At 37.9% G+C, this 16,706-nt stretch overlaps 1 protein-coding gene across 3 annotated transcripts in view; it reads left to right on the plus strand.

The window, feature by feature from the left end:
* Positions 1 to 14,364, plus strand: part of RIPK1 (receptor interacting serine/threonine kinase 1) — a 24,038-nt gene extending 9,674 nt beyond the window's left edge. The window contains exons 5-12 of one of the 3 annotated variants that reach the window (XM_017828728.1): positions 175 to 403; positions 1,241 to 1,390; positions 2,519 to 2,595; positions 5,245 to 5,335; positions 7,490 to 8,131; positions 9,789 to 9,860; positions 11,659 to 11,823; positions 12,497 to 14,360. In XM_017828728.1, the coding sequence (XP_017684217.1) occupies positions 175 to 403; positions 1,241 to 1,390; positions 2,519 to 2,595; positions 5,245 to 5,335; positions 7,490 to 8,131; positions 9,789 to 9,860; positions 11,659 to 11,823; positions 12,497 to 12,783 (1,713 nt within the window). In that variant the 3' untranslated portion in view covers positions 12,784 to 14,360. Of the gene's footprint in view, positions 1 to 174; positions 404 to 1,240; positions 1,391 to 2,518; positions 2,596 to 5,244; positions 5,336 to 7,489; positions 8,132 to 9,788; positions 9,861 to 11,658; positions 11,824 to 12,496 lie in introns of all 3 variants that reach the window. The other 2 variants (XM_017828729.1, XM_017828730.1) reach the window with 2 other exon arrangements.
* The last annotated feature ends 2,342 nt before the right edge of the window (positions 14,365 to 16,706 follow it).

A 16,706-nucleotide genomic window follows, 5' to 3' on the forward strand; every position in this document is an offset into this window, starting at 1 on the left:
AAACAAAAAAAGCAAATAGTTTGTTTTTCTTTTTTTAGTTGCATTTTTTCTAGTGTTTCATTTTTAGGTAAGTTATTATATTATTATTAATAATTATAAAATTAAGCACTGCATGAAATACTTGTTTATCTCCTCTTCATTACAGCACTAGCTCTGACATGTCTAATTTTTCAGATTGCAGATCTCGGTGTTGCCTCCTTTAAGAACTGGAGTAAGCTAACCCATGAAGAAACTGTCCGACAGAAGCAAATCAAGAGTACTTGCCAGAACAATGCTGGGACTCTTTTCTATATGGCCCCAGAGCATTTACTCAGTGTTAATGCAAAACCAGTGGAAAAATCAGATGTTTACAGCTTTGGCATAGTGATCTGGGCAATTTTTGCTAACAAGGAACCATATGAAAGTAAGTTACTTCTGAAAGAATGCTATCACAAAATGAAGTTACAAATGTTAAGCCTTTAAAGTTATAAATTTAAGATTAGTAGATTAAATCACCCATGGCCTAAAATAGGGCCTGTTTGGCACCTCATGGCCAGCAAGAGGCATTAGTTGCATCATTTCTGACTCCTAAGCATGGACAAGAAAATCTGAATGAAATGCAGGTGTGAGCTGAATCTATTCACATCTGTATGGTGTGGGCACAAACTGGACTCAGTGGCAGAAGTTAGACAAACCTCATGTGGGCCAGAATGGAAACTTAGATGTCCACTGTTTCCTGAGGTGGACTAGTTACATGTGGTTTTTCTTTCAACAGGAATGATCACACACAGTTACCGCTTCTCAGCTGCATGGTGCTAACTTCTCGACATGCACTAATGTTAGCCATACATAGGAGCCAACTGTGGAATTCCAGAGTAACGCGTTTATAATTTTGAATGGATTTTTTGCTAACTAAATGGCTAAATGTTACCTATGTGGCCATCTCTGTGTTCATACCCAGTGCAGAGCATAAGCTAGATGCAGGTTCTAGGGAGCTAGTTCTGTCACCCTTACTCACACTGGGCATGTCTTACATATAAAAGTAAATCCATTAATCTTAAAATAAATCTCTAATCCATGGAAGTTAGGGCAGTGGATTCAAATTCACTAATATGAAATATCTGTAGATGTAACTTGGACATCTTTGAAACCATATTTTACATATCCACAAACACACAGGGAGCTGCTTCATTGTTTCTTTTACCTATGGAAAGGTATCAAAACCTGCCATCAGGATCTGATAGGAAATTTTATTTTTCAGATGGTATAAATGAAGCCCAGATTTGCTTTGGCGTCATAAATGGAAACAGACCAGACTTAAAGGAGATCACTGATAAATGTCCAGTGGAAATTATTGACATAATGAAACAATGCTGGGAGCAAGAGTCAGAGAAACGGCCAACCTTTGCAGGTAAGGCATTGCTTTAGCATTATTTTTGTTTCGTGTCCATCAATAGTTTGCAATGGAGCAAAACAAACTTGAGTGTTTTCCTCTTGAAATATAATTTTTTTCTTTGAAAACCAAAATATCAATTCACATGCCCTGTAAAGCATGCTTGCTGTACCCTGACCATTTTTGGTCAGGGACAAGCATTTACAGATTTGAGAAATACTAGTGAGTGGATGAAGCCACGACACTTTATACCTGATGATAATTTCTCTTCAGTGTAGTATAATCTTCCTGCTGAAATTTTTAGAAAAGCTAACATTAAGGGATGTAGTATATCTTGACTATGACTGAGAAAATATCCTATTCAAAATATTCTAGATTCAAAGGCTGTCCTAGTAATTGTTCCATAAGCAATCCAACTGACTTTGACTAGCTCATCATCCTTTCATATGGTCAGATCCCAAAACACTTGCAGTCAGTAGAAGTCTTAGCTGAACGGTCTGGGAAGGAGAAATTATAAGAGCATTCAGGAAATAAGTCAAAATCCTATGTCTCCTCATCTCTTCTTTCTATCTCAAAATATAGTGCCAAAAAAAAAAAAATCTGACACAAAAAAACTCCAAAACAACAACAAAAAAACCACAACCTCCCAAAAAAACCCCAACATATAACAGGAAATTGAAGTTTGTATTTAGACAGGGGCACCAACAGCTTTATATACAGCAGGCATGTACTGAAATACTCAGAGGAAATTTGTGTACCAGGAGGAACCCATCTACTATCTCCATATTTAACATACATAATCTACTGCTAATAGATTAAGTTTATGCTAGTACTGGGTCTTAGCTTCTAATTTTCCCATATGCAAGTCAAGGAAAGGTGCTCTCAGCTACAGGTCACATACAGAGAGGTTTCACCCTAAAAAGAAATACAACAACCAAAAAAAAAAATCTGTGGAAGTCATCCTGTTCTTGTTACTGTTTTAAGGTTATATGTACCATGTGAACAAATTCCAAATATACGTATAACTTTGCTGTTTCTGACCTGATAGAAGTTTTTATTCAATCCTTATCCATCAAGATTGTTAAGATTATGTCACTTTTATTTTCCACTGAAAACCACTTTCACTTAGTTATTTTCTTTTTGCAGAAATTAGTGAAAGATACAAGCCATTTTACTACCAAAATCTAGGAAAAAATATCGAAGAAGATCTGAAGAATTTAAAAGTGAGTAACTTTCTAAGCATTTTGTGGTGTCAGTTCCCCACATCCTCTCTTCCCAACCCCAATTATGGCCAGATTCTGCCACTTGGAGACTGATCATGCTTGACCGACCTGGTTTCCTTCTGTGATAAAATGATTTGTAAATGAGGGAAGAGCAGTGCACGTCATTTATCTCAACTTTTGGAAGATCAACACTCTCGCCCAAAATACTCTTGTGTCTGAGTTCAGATGTTACTGTCTGGATGAGGAAATGAAAACAGGTTGGATGGCAAGTCTCAGAGGACAGCAGTTTAACTGGTCCTACTTCACCTGCAGGCCAGTAGCAGGTGCAGTAGTGCAGGGGTCTGGGACCTTCCCTGGTGTACTCTTTTTATCAGTGAGGTGATAGAAAGCAATGGAGCCACACATAAGGTGTGGAGGTGACACCAAACTAGAAGGACAAACCAATACAGTCACAAGGAAAAGGCTGGAGGAATGTGGTGACAGAAACCTTGTGAGATTCAGAAAGGTCAAATACAACATGTTGCACCTGGAATTAAATAACCCCTGGCTTCAGGGCCAACCAATGGCTGCCCAGCCAGGGAGCAGCACTTCTGAGAAGATGCTCAGGTGAGCAGCGACCTGGGCACCAGCCAAGGCCTGACTAGCACCAGCGGAGTCACAGGCAGCAGATGAAGCAGATCAGCTCAGCACTTGTTAGTCCTGCCATAGGAGATGGGGCTGTTTCAGCCCAGACATGCAATGGCTTTGTGGAACATAAAGAAATAGCAAGCTGCCCCTATGTATGAGGAGTTCATTGCGAAGATAAAGCCGTGCTCTTCAGAGCAGTGCATAGTGTGAGGACTAGAGACAGCAGACATAAATGGAAACAAGAGAGATTCAAACTGGATGTGAGAGGGGAAAAAGCCCCACTTTTCCCTCTGAGGACAGCTGAGCAGTGGAACAAGTTACCTAAGGAGATTGTCCTGTCACCATCATTGGAGGTTTTCAATATCCAATTGCATAAAGCTCTGAGCTACCAACTCTGATCCCATAGATGACCCTGTTTTGAGCAGGAGGTGGGCCCAAGATCCCCCAAGGTCAATTTCCACCTGAGTGACACCCTGATTCTATGATGATACTTTGCAAAAGCTCCTCATTAAGTCTCACTCATGAAATAAAATGTTATTCCTAGCAATTCAAAAGTCGCTGAATACAATTTAAAGTAACTTTTAAAATTCTTGGTAAGTTTTGTCCTGTGTTCAGGCAGTGTCTAATGAATCTCAGCCTGCTTGAGACCAGAAAACTGTACCACAGATAAAATTTAAATTCAGTGGTTTTCCTGACTGTCCAAGTTGGTTTCTCTTACTTTTTTGACTGTAACTTTATAAATTATGATAAAAATAATCATTTCCTGACTGAAAATAAGAGAATAAGAACTTCTTGAACAGTTAGGATGATTATGGAACCTTTTTATTACAGATTTTACAAATTAACTCACTTCACTATACTGACAGCTGTTGGTGAGAACTCCTGGCACTCACTCCTTTGCAGTGAAGTGAGGCTCAGAACAGTACATACACAGTATTTTTAACTAAGGAAAAAAAAAACTTCCTTGTGAAACCACTCTTTTACAATTTTTTGAAAGTGCTTTCTTCTGTCACCAAGTCTTCAATTGTGGTAATGAAAGTTTCTCACTTCATGTGATGTTTACAAAGCACCAGTGACTGTTCAAAAAAGCAACAGAGTTTTGCAAAATGAAACTGATGAAACAGATTTCCTGGTCTGGTTTGACCAGACTTACAATGTGAAGTATATATGTCTAATTTATGATAGCAGCCCCAAATGAGGATCATGGCCAGTTGTACTAGCTTCCTTAGCTCTCTACAGATGTACCTCTCAAGTCATAGGGACAGAATGACTATTTAGAAAATGGGCTGTGAGTTTATTACTTTCTCAGGAAGGAACACATCCATTACAATCAGGGCACAGAATGTGAATAGAGCATGCAAGGCAAGTCAATATGGTGAATTACTAGTACAGCTTCAGTAGCAACATGAGTTAGAGGGTTTGGGCATAACTTCCCTTCCCTCCTCCCCAGCAATCATGCAAGCAGAGTCCACAGCCTCCTAACTAAAAGGATCACAGAATGGTTGAGGTTGAAAGGGATCAGAGGTCATCTGGTCCAACCCCCCTGCTCAAGCAATTCAATTGCTCAAGTAAAATCCAAGGACCTACAGTTATAATGTGCTTCCAAATGTCACCTTTTGCTTTTGGAAGGATGTTGATTTTTTGGGGAAGAGATAGATAGGAGTTGTTGGCTTTTAATCTGTGAAAGTAATTCTTGAGTTTAATTAATTAAAAAAAAACCACAAACACAAACCCTACTTTTGGAAATTATTTTACAAGTAAGAAGCACTTGGTGAATTTGAGAAATAATTTTTCCACGTTAAAAAAAAATTATTTCCAGTAAAGTCTGAATAATGGGAACATCACAAGAATAGAACAGGAATAGATTTCGCCCTCATTATAGTGCAGTGAGAGTGAGTGTTTACGGAAAGGAAATTGTACTGCTTCTTCTCGAAAATTTCCTCTAAACTCCTTGTTCTACAGGTACTCCCTTTAGTTAAGCTTTTGCCTATGACTTGATCATTTGTTCTTTCTCACATGCAGAAAATATGGCCCGAGTCAAATGAGCTGCTGAATAGAATGGAATCCCTCCAAATAGATGCTGTACCAGAAGATACCAGTAATGGTGAAGTAGGTAAGTCCCTGTGTATTTTGCCAAAGATAAAGTTGTGTACAAAGCAAGTAACCTTACCATTAAGGGGTTATGAAGAAACTCAATTATTCAGCACTTCAGAAAGAATTGTCATCACTGAAAAGATTAAATTTCTTCCCAGAATTCATACTTACTATAAATTTTCCATCATCTACAGTTCAAACCCATTCTATTTTACAGTATTCTGCTTTCATCTTCCACACTGAAAATTTTGTTCAACATTAGACTTTTCAATGGTCACTGTGATAATTACTTTTCATACTTCATCTTTCTTCCCATCCTTTTGTTTATGCCAACTGCTTGCTCTGTAGGCTTTGATTTACTTTTTTTCTCACTGCATCCTTTCTTATGAATGCTATTACCTTGCTTTCAAAGGAATCTGAGGAGCACTAATTTTTCTCTCCTTCCTCTCCTATTTTCTATCAAGGCTTGAATGGGTTGCATGTTTTGTGATTTTATAGAGGTGTCTCACTAATATGTAATGATAAAGTTTTGTAGTAGTGTATCTGGAATTCTTTTACCAAAGTTTCCTAATGTCAAAGGACATAGAATCTTATTTGCAACACTGATTTACAAGAAATAATATAAAATTCAGTAGAAATAAAATTCTGCGATGTTAACTCACACCACTTGAAATACATTATTAAATGAATAATGTTAAACTGTAACATGCAACTAATAAATCTTTCCCAGAGTCAGGTTTAATGTAATTGTTCCTCAGTGGAACTGATGGACTTAGGGCAGCCCCACTGCTGTATTTTTAAATGAGCACAGTTACACTTGCTTAGCAGAAACAATCATGTATCACTGCTGCAGATTGCAGATGCTCTTGTGATTTAAGTATGAAAAGCTTTATTGTGAATCTACACTGCAGAAAGATGCTATCTTGGCAGCCTGTCAGTCAAAGTTGGGGTTTTTTTCTCTAATCAGTGGGCATTACTCAGACAGTGGTAGTGAAAGGCATCCCACAGGATCTGTTCATACATCTCAAGCTTTCCCTGGAGAACAGATGCCGTATCGTTTATGCTAATACTGAATTGCTAATGGCTGTCTCTTTTGATGGGGTTATTTCAGTATTAGCTTATTCCTCCCAGTCCCTCTCTAGCAGTGGCAATAGAAGAAGTAGAGCAACTCAGATTGAAGGTGTACTAATATACAACCATCAAAAGGAACTAATTTTGGTGCTGCCTAATATGGCCTGAAATCATGTAATTTGGGGAAGAAACATTAAAAAAAAAACTTTAAAAATCAGTTCGTTGGCATTATCTGAGCTAAATAGAAGCACATACATACATTTTATTCCAATTTTACAGTGATTTGTAAGACTCACTTGGTTTAGGCATTGTAATATGTTTTCTAGAAAAGTTTGAAGCTTTCAGAACTTGAAGAAAGCATCTGTGGTCTTACCCTTAAAAATATAAGTACAAGTTATAACAAGCAGATTTTTACATTATTATCTGGAATGCTGCAGCATGATCCAGATCATACTCCATCTGGTTCAAGACTGAAGTAAAGCTTCTTTTGATACTGAGAATTAGTTTGAAAGATGTAGATGACACAGACTGTTTTATCTGGTAGACATTACTTGTAAAAATGTATTCTTTGGGACCACGAAGAATAAACTAGACAAAAAGTATTCATCACAAAATACCCAGACAGGATACTTTCCATAATCATTATTAAATAAGATTTTAATGACAAATTATTTGTATGAAGTTATACCTGCTATTACAGAGGTGTTATTTTCCATCCCGTTATACTTCAGGTTTGCACTGATTAAACTCCAGTGCTAGTGGCGACACACCAGTAAATCAGACCCTGCAAATGCCTTCAGGAATGTTTGTTTCAGTGGTTGAAAACTTAATGTCAATATAAGCAGAGTGTGCAGTAAATTCTCACACCACTTGAGTGAGATTTTGACACTTACAGCTTAAACAAATCTGTACTTCTGGATATAAATCTGTTATACTCTCCGTAGAGATGTTTTATTTTATAGAATGCCTTATGCTGAAAGTAATTTTATATTTTCACCTTTTATATATACCATAATAATAAAGGTAGGTTAACAGATTCTAGTATCATTGCAACAAGTTCAATTTGGATGTTTTCCAAATATTTAATTTTCCTCCCTTTCAGATCAGCCTAATTCTCTACACAGCTCTCAAGGTCCCGAGACCAGTCATGTTAATGAAGCCCTGTATGCTGCCTCCCCCAAAAACCAGCCTGTTGAGAGCTGCGAGACCTCTTTTGTACCTGCTGATAATCTAGAAAGAAAACTTCAGTGTGAATACAACTATCATGTATTTGGGAGCCGGATGGATAAAGCAGTTCCACCTGTACTACACACCCCTGAAATGATAGAGGAAGAAAGGAGACGGAGAGTTTCCTGCGATCCGTTTGCAAAGCCATCTCCTACTTCCCAGAAGAGTGAACTGCATCCAAGAGCTGAAAAAACAGGATCAAACACTAACCCATATGTCTGGTCAAACCACGATCCAAATTTCTGGTCACAGGCAGGATCAAACACTAAACCATATGTTCGATCAAACCCTGATCCAAACTTCCGGTCACGGGCAGCTGCAACAACAGCAAACCAGGGAACAGTTTTTTATGGGCCAAACCGTAACAGTCTTCTAACAGGAAACCCAGAGGATCTCTATGGATTGTGTTTAGCCAGCAACTTTAGCCTAAGTAAACCTCCTGTGCCAGAATCTGGCCAAAACCTGCAGTCACAAACCAATGTAAACTGGTATTCGAAGAATTCAGACACAGATACAGGTGAGATTCCTCTTTCCCCAACACCTATGTTTCTGAAAACTCACTTTTCGTCTATTAAATGAAGTGGTCAAGAGCATTTTGCAGCTTAAGGAACAACCCGTAGCAAAGGTGAATTTATTTCATGAAATTCTCTTTGTTTACCTGAGGTTACTTAGCTCTCTGAAACACTCCAGCTTTGACTTCATTCTGCTGCTTTCACTGATTTCAGGCTGTCATTTCAAATGAACCATTTCTTAAGCACCAGTGTTATAGAAGAGCAGGATAACCAACACCTGGCTCCTCAGCTACCAGCCAAGTCATAGCACACAGGAAGTATTGCTACAGCAGCTCCCAAAACCAAGAGCTGCTACCCGTCATTTTAGGAAAGCAAAGGAGAACTTTTGACTCTCAGAAATGTGACATTCATACCATAGGTTCTGCTCATTCAAAAACAGCATTTGTAGCATTTCAGAAATTAGATGGGTATTTTGAGCTTGATTTGCAGCAAGCCAAGAGACTCCTAAGTTTAGGGAGCCAGCAAGGAGCTAAGGCTTGTAATTGGTTTCTCCAGAGAGCTCTGTCTGGTACTGAGGGGGAGCTTCTATTGGTATTTGCTAGTAAGCCATGTAGTAGAAAGGTATGGAAATGGAGACAGAAGAGAACACTGAGCATTGGCAAAACATAAATAAGTGGTAATAGGAGACCTACGAGATAGAACTTTTAGGAACTAGAGATAGCATGAGATACATTAGCCTGCTCCTACTAAATATTGGATATTTTTAGTATGGTATTATTTTCCAGGTCATCTCACAAGAAAATAAAGAATGCCTAGCTTTTTACAAGCAGAATGCCACAAAGGTGTTAGTCTGTTAAATTACTTATGCAGAGACTCTGATTAGTTGTTTATGTGACTTTATTTGCTGAAATGAATCTGAGAACTGCTATGTCAGAAGGCAGGCATTAGAACTGTAAACATCACTAATAAAGAAAAACCTTCTGTTGGAAAGGAATAAGGAAAACAGTTATTGTAGGGAGGTTGTGTGAAACAGTGTAGCAGATACCAGACCGAGATGCAGAACAGCATTGCAGCTCTTCCACTGACTTGTTCCGTGACTGTAACCCAGACGCTCTTGCTGCCCTATCATGAGCTGTAGAGCTCATCTGTGAGCATCCCTGGGCTGGAAGTTATATCTCTGCCAGATATTACTGCCACCGACAGAAGATGCAGTGATGTCCCATGCCTTTGCTAGAGCTGGTCACAAGCAATGTGCTAATATAAACCACAGTCAATCTCAGCACTAAGCAGTAGGAGCACACTTGGTAGTTTGGAATTTTCCAGTTGGAATACCTGATACAAGGCAGCTCAGTCCATAACTGCGGTGTGCTGTGATCCACACCACCAGGTATCCATACGCCCATGTGGAAGCCCATTGCCCTCACTGGGATCCAAGGATGGTTAAGGCTATTAGTCACTGAGCAAAAACCACAAGGAGATCATTGCTTAAATTAGAGTTATTCAAGGAGATACAATCCTGCTAATTAAAAAGCTTCTCATTTCTCTGTATTTGAGAGCACTGTGTACTTTCACTTTTACAAACATGGCAGTCATTGTTAAGTACATTTGCTTTTTTATTTACGTAATGCTTTTGGCATTTCTTTGTTTTCTCTCTTTGTATAGGTAGCAAGGATTCCACTTCTTTCACAAGGGGAACTTTTGCATATTATCCTAGCTCACCAGGAGTAAGCCCAGGTAAGTGCTGTAGCCTTCATCTATCCTGGTAGCCAACCTGCTATGCATTGCATCCTGACCAGCAAAACAAAAAACTTTAGGAACTTGAAATATATATGTTATTGCTAAATACCTCTAACCATAGCTGAAGTTATCAGTACCAGTATGTAAAACTAATTCCTGTCTCTAGCAGAACCTATACACACCATTAAACATGATGAATCAAGGACAACATCTTCTTATATGTAAGAACTTCTTTTAAAAGAACATGAAGGCATTGCAAAATCTCCTGCACACCTAAACTAGTCACTTTCTTAGATTAAGCATCAAGCTGCTGGGACTCTGCCCCAACTGCTGAGCCACACATGCATCTGGGACACTTTGTCCTGCCTTGCTCTGGATTTTTAATACGATTCTCTAGCTGCAGGCTTCATCTGATCAGCCTTCATTGGGGCACAGGTCTCTACAGTTCAACTGTCTTGAACCCCTGAAATGGTGTTATGTCCTTCAGGAGTTGTTAATATATGCTTCTTTCAAGTTCTGTTGCTTGGGGCACCCTGAATTCTTTAATTAACCCTTTCAAGGCTTGTCCAGTTTGTAAATGGCCTACACTTAAAAAGAAAACCTGAAACAGCAGGTTTTTGTCTTCTTGACTTTGGACCCCTTAGAGTCTTTAGATGATGACACAAACGTGACAAGCAGCAAAGTGTAGAGACTTGGGAAAGGAGATTTATAAGCACAATAAGTTTTGCTGTTAATATTGACAAAGCATTTTGTACACATTTTCATACCTTATGCTAGATTCATTTTGTTACCAGATAAGAACATAGAAAAAGTATGAGATTTCTTCATTTTTTTAGCTACAAAAGGAAAAGGTTACAGGAATCATAATGTTATGAGACATGATAAAATGCATTCCTTTTTTTGTAACTTCTAGAAACCAATCATGCATACATACAAGTATTTCTGACTTGCAGCCTCCAGTTAACAAAAATTAAGTGCACTTAAATTTTCATACATAACATAACCATAGATTTCCACACTTCACATTGCAATTGAGCGTGCAACAAGAATGTTTGTGCATCTAACCATAATTTTGTGTGATTAAATACAGAGCTTGGTGTATCATTTTAAATATCTGTACTTTGATTTTAGACCCAGGTTGTGAGATTCACCATTTAAACTAGAGTTAGAATGTTTAATGGATGATTATCCAAACAGAGTTCAGAAAACACTGTCAAGAAAATAGAAAACTGATGTCACCTAACATGAATAGTGACTTAGTTTCATGTTATGTGTGGAAATCAGACAAGAGTAAGCAAAAGACCAAATTACGTGTTTAACTAATCACTTCTTATGAGCAACAAGAAATAATTTACTGTAGTCTCACAGAACTTCAAAGTCATAACTGTAAACCTGAACCTACATCTATAAAAACTAAAGCTGAAGTGAAGCTTTAAGGTTTAAAAGAAAAAAGCATTCAAGTAAAGGCTGACCCCCCGAAGCTGTTGGCCAACAGAAAGTGAGACTGCTGCTACACATTTACAAAGCACAGGGAACGTTATTTACAGTCCAGTAATTATCAGCATGTAAAGGTTGGTTATGGCACTTTGTTATAGAACAGACTGGGCTTTCACTGAAATACATTTGTATCACACTGCATAGTGAAAATATGCTCACAGTTGCCATAAATGGCTATTTCTGCATTAATGCAATGAAAACATTTAATCCCTTCCCTTATTAGTAGAACATTCTTCCTCCTTATGTTATTTCTTGACATTTTGAACCACATGCAGTTGTTTATAAAATTGTATTAAAGTCCCTTATACAGATGACTCAATCAAATACAACATTAGTAACAGCTCTGGAATTCAAATTGGATCCTACAACCACATGAAGATTGAAGAGCACAATCAGCACATCAGCACTTCTCCTGCTGCTACAGAAGCAAATTATAGACAATATGAAGCAATGGGTATATTTGGTAAGAAAAATATCTCCCTAGTTTTCATATATTCTCCCTATGTAATTATCCAAGAATCATTTGGTTTGGAATGTATGAAGCACTCAAATTGGTAAAAGCAAGGCTATGATTGGAGGTCCTCACCTGACTTACAGTTTAAATTTTAGAATATCCTGAGATATGAAGATCATAGAGTCCGGTGCCTGACATCACACAGGGAAATCTTGAAGTTAAACCATATATCTAAGAGCTATGACCGCTTCACTCAGGTAGAAGTTGGAAGATTTTGAAATTTAATTTTTTTTCCCTGGTCAATACCAAATTAAACTATCTCTGTATATTCTTAAGTAAACAAATCATTTGTGTCCTGGAACATAAAACACACCATACATCTATTTAAGAACCCTAGGAAGGGGTTTTTCAGTCTTGCAGGTTTACATCACAAACCATGATAGCTTCAGATCAAAGAGCAAGTCCAGCAACTGATGTGGGAATACACATGTTCTGACTGGGCATTTCTTTCCTGGCATTGCTGGGTTATGCTGCCTCCATGAAGTCCACTTCTGGTTATATCACTAAGATTCTGTCTGCAGATGTTACCAATAAATAATAGTGGGAGGACAGGAAAGATAGCAAAAGGAGCAGAAGAAATGTTAAAAAATGCCATTTTCTTACACTCTTCTTCTTTTTGCAGATGATACTACTGTCCTGACTGCCAAACATCTGAATCTAGTGAGAGAAAAGCTGGCTAAGCAGTGGAAGCACTGTGCTCGGAAACTGGGCTTCTGTGATCCCGAGATTGATGAAATTGATCATGATTATGAACGAGATGGACTGAAAGAAAAAGTTTACCAAATGCTGCTTAAGTGGGAAATGAGGGAAGGCTCTAAAGGTGCTACAGTTGGAAAACTTGCCAAGGCCCTCTTTGGCTGCCAAAGACTGGATCTCCTTACTAGTTTGATGCTAATCAAGGATGAATAATTTGACTGAGAACTGTGGGAAAGTGAGGGTATTTTTTCCTGAAGACCTTCCAATAACAAATAATTCTGAACAGACTTTCTGGAATTCTCCTTCTTGCACAGACTTTTTGGAACATAGTTTTTCTGCCAAGCAGTTTTCAATGAATACCTTCAGTAAATCAAAAAGTTTATGTCACAATATTTGGCCTTCCAAAGGATAAAATAAATTAAGCATCTTCCTTCTGAATAGAATGATTGTCCAGAGATAACAACAACAATGCAATGCAAATATTGATTCAAGGAGAATGTGTTACACAAAATTTCTGGATTCTACATTCTGTCTTGAAACATTTTGGGACCCTTGTTCAGTTCAGAACAAAAGCATGTCATTTCAACAAAGCAATATATGAGTAATAATATGCAAAAGACTGACCTACTTCTTGAAAAACTTGTACAGAGAATTAAATCAACTGTTAAATTTTGCCAGAAGTGCCAATTGCTTTAAGTCAATAACATTATTTTTCAAATATTTTTATAATTTTTATTAAATACATGTGTCTAGAATTATGCAGAACAGCAGCATAAATAAAAGCAAAAACTATTTCTGGCTTAAAAAGGCTATACTTGATATTTTACAGATTAATATTGCATTAGTTTTTTACATTGTTTGGTAGAAAAGATTTTACATGTCAAGTTTCTTATCTGCTTTATGAAACAGTGAAAAAATAAATTCAATCTGTATTGCATCCAAAGTAAGAACTCTGGAATACAACAGCTTTGGGAAGGGAAGGGTGCCTTATTACCTCTTGACAGAAGACCCATTCTCCTACTCACTCTTGGGGCTCATAGTGACTAGAATGTCACTAGTTTTTGAATCTCTTGGACTGCATTTATATTAATGGATTAAATGTGCCTGGGAATGTTTCTGGGTGCTGAGGGTAAGCTGGCATGCTGATGCTGCAGCCTGCTGCCAGGATAGCAAATTCTTTAAACCTCCAAAATTTTGTGCAAAGGCTTTTTCACAGCGCTCAGGTTCTTTTGGGGAACACTGGAAAAACTCTGTAGTGTAAGTGATGGTATCCCAGTGCCTGGAGATGTTCCTTGTCACTCTGACTTCCTGGTATTGACATGATCTCATTGTGCAAGATCTCTGAAAGAATTACTGAGCTGTAAGTTTTTATGCCTGAAGAATAATTATGCGAAACCTTTCCGAGGAAGAATGATACCTCCTATTTCCATCAAATCTACAAGTATTTCCAACAGATGTTTCAGAGCAGGTAATTGTTTATGCTGTAGATTAAAGCACTACGTTTCATTAGTGTTCATAAATGTTCATTGTTATTGTCAAAAAAGGCTAATAATTTCCTGAAAGTGTAGTTAGAATGGATTTCTGCTCCTTGATACAGCAGCCACCATTTTAGTGGAATCAAAATGAAATAATCAAAGCAAGCATCAACATATTTGTCATCTTTAAATCTACAAGGCAATAGTGTAAATGGCCCCCCAAAATGGAGACTTTAGCAGAAACCTATACAAAGAGCATGTCATCCATTCAGATACTAGAGCATTTCTATATTTATTGTTAATGCACATTAAACTCTCCTTTCCATGGAGGGTAGCTTGGGATGTATCAGTATGTACTATAGTAATACTTATATTTTTAATTCCTCAGAATTAATTGCATTGCCTTACTGTTTTCACTTAGCAACATGCTAAATTTTATATAAATTCTTGAGTATAATAGAGAATGAAATGTTTTACTTGTCTAATATAATGAGCATACACTTTCTAGAAGAAAAACAGTTACTCTTCTTAAAGTAGATAGAGAAATGGACTAAGGGGTGTCTTCTCTATGTCAGTCCACAGAGAGTTACAGCTAGCAGCTACTATGTTAACTTCATGAAACAGATTCCAGAAAGATCAGAAAGTCCATTTATGTCCTGTTAACGTTGGTTGCACTGCATTGTTAGATCAATTCCCTAGCCCCCATTGGCTTTTTAAAGTCTCCCATATCTGTAGTCTTTATTATACAACATGCAATTTTTCCACCATAAGATCCTTGTCTTATTTGTTACACAGAATGGTAATCATTTAACAGGCATACATTAAGTTCTTCATTTTCTCTTTATTAAAGCAAGCCCAGACCTTATTTTCTGAAACAACAACAAAGATGTAGAACAAAAACAAGAAGCGTTTCAGAACAAGACTTAGGCATAGGGCAGTCCTAGATCTTAAAAGTAGGACATGGGAGATGAAGATCATTTTAGCTTTGATGTTTTGTCAAATCCAATTCTAGACTAGTGCTCATAGTTCAGGTGACATTGTAGATGGTATAGAAAACAACCACTAAACTGAGAGCTAGAGACAAACTCCTTCAGTATAGCCCTTACAGAACTCAATCACAGAGAAGGTTCAGCTTCCTGGGCAGAAAATCTAAAGTATGACAAACCCTTTAGCATAATGTGGAAAACCACAAATAAAAGAGGAAGCTGCAGCCAGGCATGCCAAATTAGAATATGTATTTAATAATAAAGATGATTAACTACTGGAATAAACTACCAAGGGATTCTGTGGATCCTCTTGGTAAATTTTAATTAAGACTGCTCTTGTTTCTTAAGATGGATATAGTTGAAATCAAAGCTATAGGTCTCAATACAACGTTAACTTGGTGAAATGTGAAAGTAAACGGTGTACAAGAAGTCCAAAGAAAAGAGTTAGTGCTCTCCCCTAACCTAAAAATGTACAGAAATATTAAGTATAGCAGAGAAATCAGCTAATATTAACTTACTGGGTTGCTCATTTCATCTACCACCCATGCCCCACCCCCTCTGATCAAAAAAAAAAAAAATCAAGGATGGAGTTGATTTTTGAAAAGCAACCTATCATGAGAGATCAAAAATGCAGGAAAATAATGAGGGCAAGGAAGAAAGAGAGAGATGTATTGTGGCACAGATCCAATACCCTTCATGGCAAAAGAAAGGAGAGGAAGGACAGAAGAGTAATTTCACATAAAACTGGCAAGCTATCAGCCTCAAGGGCAGAGGCAGCAGTAATGCAGCAGCCTTACAGAGATTCTTCATAAGATGAGTGAGGTGCAAGACAGGGAGAAAAAGGCTGCGAGTTGCAGCATCAGACCTCCTCTTCAGGGTCTCCCCTTGAAGAACAAGAGGTGAACTCATCCACTTACGCACAAGGACATTATGTTTTTCCATTTTAAGAGAGCAAGTGCTTTCAGACTTCAGATCAAATACCACTCAAGTACAACCTCCAGGTGGTAACTACAGTTATCATCACACAGCAGCCAATCTGTGCTGAAATTCTTAAATGCAGAGAGGATTGAGTCCATGCAATTCGGAGCAATTTATTTGGTTGATTTTGTTACTGTGCCCTTATTAACAGTGTACGGGCAGCTAAGAAGTTTGAGGATTTTTACTCCTTCCAAAATAGTTGCTAAATAATACCAATTAATAATGCTGAGTTAAAAACTCAGAGAGGACAGTGTTGCAAGTATTTGGTATGTGAACTTCAAACTGAGCTGGCAACATACAGCTCGTCTTCCTCAGAGGCCAGTTTCCAAAGAGAGGCGATACACAAGAACTTGGTCTCTGACTGACTGAGCTTTTAGTAACCTGTGTCACTTCTCCCTGATTTTTCATCAGTGTTCAATAACAAACGAAAACCATCTTTCAGCATGGAGGCACATGGAAAATAAAGCAAGAATCTCTGAGCCTCTAAAACATGCCCTGCTATGTACACAGTGAGACGGAGCTACAGGGAAACAAAATAGGAAGGATCATCCAGTACAAGCAGGGACATATTAGAGCTAACTAGCACTTGGAAGGCTTTCTTCACTGGATCCTAGTGCCCTCATGGCACTTTTTTCTATCCCTTCCTCATCCCAGACTCTACAGACTAAAGAAAGTGCTCCTTGCAGCATGCCAGTTT

The sequence above is a fragment of the Lepidothrix coronata genome, unplaced genomic scaffold (genome assembly GCF_001604755.1).
Source record: "Lepidothrix coronata isolate B3197 unplaced genomic scaffold, Lepidothrix_coronata-1.0 Scaffold152, whole genome shotgun sequence".
Taxonomy (NCBI): domain Eukaryota; kingdom Metazoa; phylum Chordata; class Aves; order Passeriformes; family Pipridae; genus Lepidothrix; species Lepidothrix coronata.